Genomic DNA, 6,508 nt, shown 5'->3' with positions numbered 1-6,508 from the left:
GACAGCAGCAGGAGTGCAAGGCCAGAAAAGGACAGAGGACTGCCCAACGGAGCATCACACTCCGGCAGCCGTCCACCAAGCCCCCTCACGACGCCAACGGGCCGGAAGGGGAGGGGGGGGAAGGAGTCAGAGGCCAAATGAGGAGCAAGGTCGGGGCCCAATGCAGCGGAGGCTGCAGAGCCCGGTCTTCCAATACGGACCGACTCGGGGGCTTGGTCGCCCACCCCACGAGCCTGAGGAGGTACACCAGAAGCAGCCGAAACAGGGGTTATCATCATGACGAAAAGAAGAATTCATTCACGAATGTGCCCCCACACCCACCATGGAGCCACAATTAGAGGCAGGACACCCAACACGAAGCTATCGCCGATCTTACCGGGGCCTCCTAGAGGTGCGTCGTGAGTATACGCCCCACAAACGTCACCTTAAGAAACCGACAGTCCGTCGAGATCGGGTTCAGTGACGAAAGGGGGATTGACAATAAAAGGTTCCCCTCGCTCTCTACGTCGGGTACTACAGTTCTACGGGTGCAAGAGTATGCCACCTCAGGCACCCGGGCGTCAAAATAGAAGAAGTCCAAGGGAAGAACCAGAACGAGCAAAAGGTCGGCAGGAAACGGCAAGCAGATAGAAGAGGGGGGAGAAAAACGAAACAGAAGGAAAAGGAAAAGATGCCCAGCAGAATTGGAGAGGACGGCAGCAGGAGCACAAGGCTAGAAAAGGACAGAGGACTGTCCCAAGGAGCATCACACTCCGGCAGCCGCCCACTAAGCCCCCACACGGCGACAACGAGCTGAGCGGGGAGGGGGCAGACGCATTAAAGATATCTTCAATAATATTTATATTTTCATTAAAGTAAATGCAAAGTTCCAGGTGCCTCATGCCAGCGAGTGTTAATGATCTAATAACTGGGCAATCAATGATGCGAGAGTTTATGACCTGGTTCCTGCTTAGTGTTACCGCCTGGAGTACTCAGGATGGGGAGATCAGTCTCCTGTACCCAAACGTAACCATCCCAACTTGATCTTGGCAAAGTGTCAGTCTGGTGGACGTTTTGTGCCGCCCATCAATTTGTTCCCGTCCGAAATACTTTTATAATATAGTTACAGGCCAGAGTAATTTGTTGGACCCGAATATTCGGACCTACAATGTCTTTACAATATACGGGTGATACCTAGGTTAATTCAACTGTCTTTGCAGCCTAATTTGCGCGTGACTGCAATTATGGTGAGTTATAAGAGTATGCAAATTATTCATAACCCTTTAATTTCGCTTGCAGATAGAGTACACCTGTGGATAAAAGAATTGGGAACATGACTTTGTATTTTTGCCTGTGTAGAAAATTTGTCGATAATGTGCCCAAGTCACGTTCATCCAATACGTCACCTAGTGATACCCAGAACGTTCACGGGTAGATTTTGTTTATAAAGACCTATAGCAGGCAGCTGAAATAAGTTTTTAATTCAATTTTCTTGTTAAACACTTTCGCTATGCAAAGGGGTAGTTAATATACTAACAAGCATCTTTAGAAAAAGTCACAGGTCTACTGATGAAATTTACAACAAGATGGGGCCCCACCATAAATAGTGCCTGCATGTATAGAGACCCGAGTAACCAGAGAGCATTCTGTAGTAAAAGTCTTCAGCACAAGTATGGTATACAAAAGAACTGCAAGATTTCTGTCCATTGTTGAATGATAAATATTATATAATTAAAATGTTAAATAAAATTGATCGTTTTTACGCAAGTTTTTATTTCAGGTAAGATAAGTACAATAAATTAAGCATAGTATCTGGCGGTGGTGGACGTAACCGTTGTAGTTACTATTTGGGTGATGGTAGTTACTATATCCTGCACGAGTTCTTGTGTAGATACCACAGGGACCGTCTGGATCTGCAAAATACAAACATTCACGTTTGTGTAATAAATGTAATGAACACTTTAACAAGTTAAAGACTACATAGTTACCTCGTGAGTGACAGCCACGTGGGTGATGGTCTGCCAGTATTTAACAGTATCTGTTGTGGTGACGAACTGACTGTAGACGGAGACCATTGTGCTCACTGGGTAGACCCCCACCGTAGCCGTCACCAACACTACCGGTGTGGAGGTGACCCTTATCACAGAGGTCACCGTCTGTGGCTGCTGGGGAACAAACTCCCATTGGGTGGTTGTCTGGGTGACTGTCAGGGTGATCGCTGTCTGCTCAGTAACCCAGACGTCAGAGGTTGTAGTCTCCCGCAGAGTGTGGGTCAGGGTAGTCTGCAATATTATACACCATTACCAAATTGTGAAGTATAAACAGGTTGGTTGAGAAGGGTAGTACCATGGTTACCAACCTCAGTGGTGACTGTGGAGGTTGTGGGGGTGACGACTGGCAGGGGCGCGTGGGTGCCGTAAGGTTGGTACGCCTGACCCTGGATCTGTTAGAGAGCAATTTTAGCTTCTTTCCAAACTGCATTTAATATTTGCAAGAGTACAGTGTAAAATGGTAATTACCTGGGCGATACAACCGAGGAAGAGTAGAGCAAATATCGTCATCTGTATGGAAGAAAAGGCAGTGTGTAATTAGAAGAGTTATTAGCTACCACGATCAAAGAAGTAATTATCAAAAGGCACCAAAGCAGGAAGGCTATGTAGCACCATCATATGTGCGGAATAATCAGAAGGTGGTAAATATCACCAAGGATTCCAATACAAGAACTGAAACGCACAAGGCGAACAATATAAAAAAAAATTAATTTTGTCAGGAACTCTATACAGGGACAAGCGACCGCGAGGGATGGCGAGAACGAAAGATACTCTCGTCCTGAAGTAAAGACATTCAATAAGGATATGCATAATCTTAAGTGGGACAATACAATTTGGACAAGGAGCAGGGAAGCGCCCCATTAAACGACCAAGAGCCAAGGGCGTATGGCCAATACACAGCCTCACCAGTCATTTCCCCCACCACCAGTTATCGTGGTAGGAAGACCACGAGAACTAATAAGTAGGAAGTTTGTTACCAGAAACAGAAGACCAACAATCCTACCAACTTTAAGGATGGAAGAATGAATAACTGGCTTAAAGTCTAAGGAATACCTTAACGGGAGATGGGACTAGAGCGCACAGTTTCCCTGCCTGCAGGGTCCGCATGCTCGCTTAAAGCGACACCAATATGGCTGGGAACCCAGCAAAACTCATCCTACTTAAATTTACTGAATAGGAAACAGCCAATGCCGAATCTGTACGACCACTGGATGACTATTAAAGGATCCAAGAGCCATGAGGGCACTACCAGAGTCAACGACAATCACGAAGGTAGATTGAAAACGACAATGCCACACACGAAGAGCAGAGAGAACAGCATAAAGTTCTGCTGTGAAGATGCTAGTCTCCGGAGGTAGGCGACACAAGTGTGGTCAGGAAAATAATAGTAGCCAACACCGTCTGCAGACTTAGACCCATCGCTGAAAATGGAAATGGAGTTAGAGTGTGATGAAGAGTGTTCAATGAAACGGTGTTCGAGAACTGCAGGAGGGGTAAGAGCTTTAGTAATATGGGCAAGGGATAAACAAAATTTAGGAAGGGGGACCCTCCACAAGGGAAAGGACAGAATACGAGGAGAAGCATCGGTCATACGAATCCAAGGAGAATTTTCCAAGAGAACCGGACAGAAAGAGGGAGGCAGTGAAGCGGAACATGAGCTACAGGAGGGATAAGAGTCAAAGAACGATAGGCGAGGGTAAGGATGTTGCAAGGACTACACAAGATATCGAAGACAGAAGTGATCACAGCGGTCCTGAAGAGATAGGAAGCCATTGTCAATATATAAGCTGGGGGCGGGAGTCTAAAGGCACCAGAGCCGAGGTACAACCCAGTATGGTGCAAAGCATCATGGCTGAAAATTAGAAGAGGCAGCCGAGTAAGCAGGGCAACCATAATTAGTTTTGACAGTACTAGAAAGGAATGTAAAGAGGAGCGTGCGCCTATCCGCTCCAGAAGTATGGCACAAAAACCTTAAGGATGTTAAGGGCCTTAGAGCATTCAACTCGCAGGTAAGAGTTATGGGGTTACCAAGACAATCGAGTGTCAAAGTTTAACCCCAAAAGCTTAACGGAATTCCTGTACACAGAGGCGAATGATCACCCCCGACAACAGAGGGCAAGTTCGTTGACAGAGTTGAGAAGACGCCAGAAGGAAGAGGAAAGAAGACTACTGATGGCAAGTAGAAGAAGATTGAAATAAAATTATAGTACTCAAAACACTAACTTAGGGCACACCCTTGCATTGCCGAAAGAGGGGAGTGACACTAAGTTTCACTAAAGGCACGACGAGAGAGGAAGCTTTGGAGGAAGAGAGATTACCACGAAGGACAAGAGAACGAAGTTGGGAGAGAATATGAAAAGACACCGCATGGACATAAGCCATTTAAAGGTCTAAAAAGACGGCAACAACGGAGGTCATCGCAGCAATAGCAGAACTAATATAGAGCAAGTTCACTAGGACATCTGTTGTGCCGAGGCATTTACGAAAAACCAAATTGAGAATGAGAGGTGGTTTGTGTTCTAAGAACTACATCAAATTAACATTAGCCATACGTTCAAAAGAGTTTGCAGACAATTCTTTAGGGCAATAGGTCAGAAGTCCTGATGGCATGTCCCGAGAAACCCTGGTTTCCGAACAGGGAGGACAACAGCATCGAACCAGTCTTCGGACTGACGACGACTTCCAGATACTGTTATACAGACTCATACCTAGATGTGCACAAAGGGAGATTGCAAAGCATCTAATGAATGCCATCAGAGCCCGCTGCTGTAGAACCACAGAGGGCCAGGGCATATTGAAGTTCAGAGAATGGATCGTTATAGGGAAGGCTGAGATGGGTACAGAAATCTCAAGGAAGAGAGTCAAGAACAGGATTAAGAAGGAAAGACTGGAAGATGAGAACCAGAGCCAACATGAAAAGTGGGAAACTAGTTCGGCCACAACCTGCACCAGGTCCGTCACAGGAGTACAACGGAGGTGAAGGACCGGCTAGACATGGGGAACGAAGTTACCCGCTATCATGTGGATGTGCTTCAAGATCTGCAACAGGCGATTTTCGTACATAATGGTGGCAACGCAAGACTGCCAACACTTAGCCGTACAGATGGTCCTACGGGCCACTGCACTCCTTCCGAAATAAAAGAATCTGCCAGCGGCGGTGCCCAAGCTGAACGGTTACAGCAGACAGGCCGAGCACAGTCCACCAGGGAACGCACTTCCGCGGCCGCGAGGGGGTCTAGTGAACGTTTCCACCTCGAGAACTTGGGCCTCGAGGATGTTTAATATCGTCATGGTAGTCAGATCCCAAACACCGGTGGCAACATGGTGCGGGAGGAGAACAGTGTCAACACTGGCATTTAACAGATTCTTTATTGGAGTTCCAATGAGTAGTGTCCATCGCAGGACAATGGAGCTAAGCGGGCAGCTCTATCCTGAGAAGCAGTGACTACATTTGTACCAAAACGGGTGGGGTTAAATTTAATAGGCATCAACCTAATCAACAAGTTGTTTATGGAGGGAGAAATCTTGAGGAGGTGCAGAATCCAACTGGAGGCAATCATTATTTAGCCCATGAAGTAGGACCAAACGAGGGTGGTATGCATTAGTATGAGAAGAGATCGTGCGAGTGCGACCGCGGTGAGGACGGCGTCGAGAACCTCGAAGTGTTTAAAGGTGTAGTAGTTATATTGAGAGACAGAGCCGGGCCAGGGTACGAGGTAGATACCACAGGGGCCTTAGGGATGAAACCAACCACAGGAGGGAGGTAAGCCAAGGAGAGTTGTTAGGAGGAGCAGAAAGGTCAGGGCCCAGTGTAGCAGGAGTTACAGAGCCCCGTCTTTAAACAGGGCTCGACTCGGAGGCTTGGTCGCCCACCCCACGAGCTCGAGAAGTCATAAGAGGAACAGTAGTCATCGGCATGAAAACAAGAGTGAAGACTCATTCACCAATGTCCCCCCCCCCTTCCCACCATGGAGTCAATTAGAGGATAAGACACCCAAGAAACATTTTGCCGGTGCCTCCTAGGGGTGCGTCGTGAGTATACCGTTCACAAACGCCACCTTAAGAACCGTTAGTCCGTAGAGATTGGGGGTTCAATGACGAAAGAAGGATCGACAATAAAAGCGTCCCCTCGCTCCCGACATTGTGGTACCGACAGTTCTATGGGCGAGAGTATGCCTCTTCAAACACCTGGCGTCAAAACCTAAGAGGTCGAAAAGAATAATCAAGACTGGCAAAATGCCAGCGGGAAATGAATTAGAAAGAATAGGGGGAGGGGGAATTAAACTAGGAAAATTAAAAGATCCAGCACAATTGGAGAAGACAGCAGCAGGAGCATAAGGCCTCAAGAGGATGGGACCGACCCATGGAGCATCACCCTCCGGCAGCCGCCCACCAAGCCCCCTCACGACAACGGGCTGGATAGGGAGGGGGAACCATGATCAGAGCATTCAGATATACTCTGAAATCTAAACAGAACT

General features: G+C 47.3%; 1 protein-coding gene across 1 annotated transcript; it reads right to left on the bottom strand.

Annotated features, from left to right (window-relative positions):
• Positions 1-1,735: 1,735 nt before the first annotated feature.
• On the bottom strand, positions 1,736-3,152 carry LOC138352548 (uncharacterized). The gene is made up of 5 exons (XM_069305037.1): positions 3,084-3,152; positions 2,499-2,540; positions 2,339-2,422; positions 1,968-2,261; positions 1,736-1,892 (listed from the first exon to the last, which is right to left on the bottom strand). The coding sequence occupies exons 1-5, from the start codon at positions 3,135-3,137 to the stop codon at positions 1,779-1,781; spliced, it is 588 nt and encodes a 195-aa protein (XP_069161138.1). The 5' UTR covers positions 3,138-3,152; the 3' UTR covers positions 1,736-1,778.
• Between the last annotated feature and the right edge of the window lie 3,356 nt (positions 3,153-6,508).

The sequence above is a fragment of the Procambarus clarkii genome, chromosome 54, assembly GCF_040958095.1.
Source record: "Procambarus clarkii isolate CNS0578487 chromosome 54, FALCON_Pclarkii_2.0, whole genome shotgun sequence".
Classification (NCBI taxonomy): Eukaryota; Metazoa; Arthropoda; class Malacostraca; order Decapoda; family Cambaridae; genus Procambarus; species Procambarus clarkii.
Note: the sequence above shows the minus strand (reverse complement) of the source record. Positions and strands in the feature narration are given on the sequence as shown.

What these genes read in the sequence shown, in the direction of transcription:
- LOC138352548 (XM_069305037.1), bottom strand. Translation starts at nt 3,137, where the DNA reads ATGCGGACCCTGCAGGCAGGGAAACTGTGCGCTCTAGTCCCATCTCCC. An exon ending in TAGTCCCATCTCCCGTTAAG is followed by an intron (nt 2,541 to 3,083) that starts GTATTCCTTAGA and finishes TCTTCCATACAG; the next exon opens with ATGACGATATTTGCTCTACT. An exon ending in CCTCCACAGTCACCACTGAG is followed by an intron (nt 2,262 to 2,338) that starts GTTGGTAACCAT and finishes ATAATATTGCAG; the next exon opens with ACTACCCTGACCCACACTCT.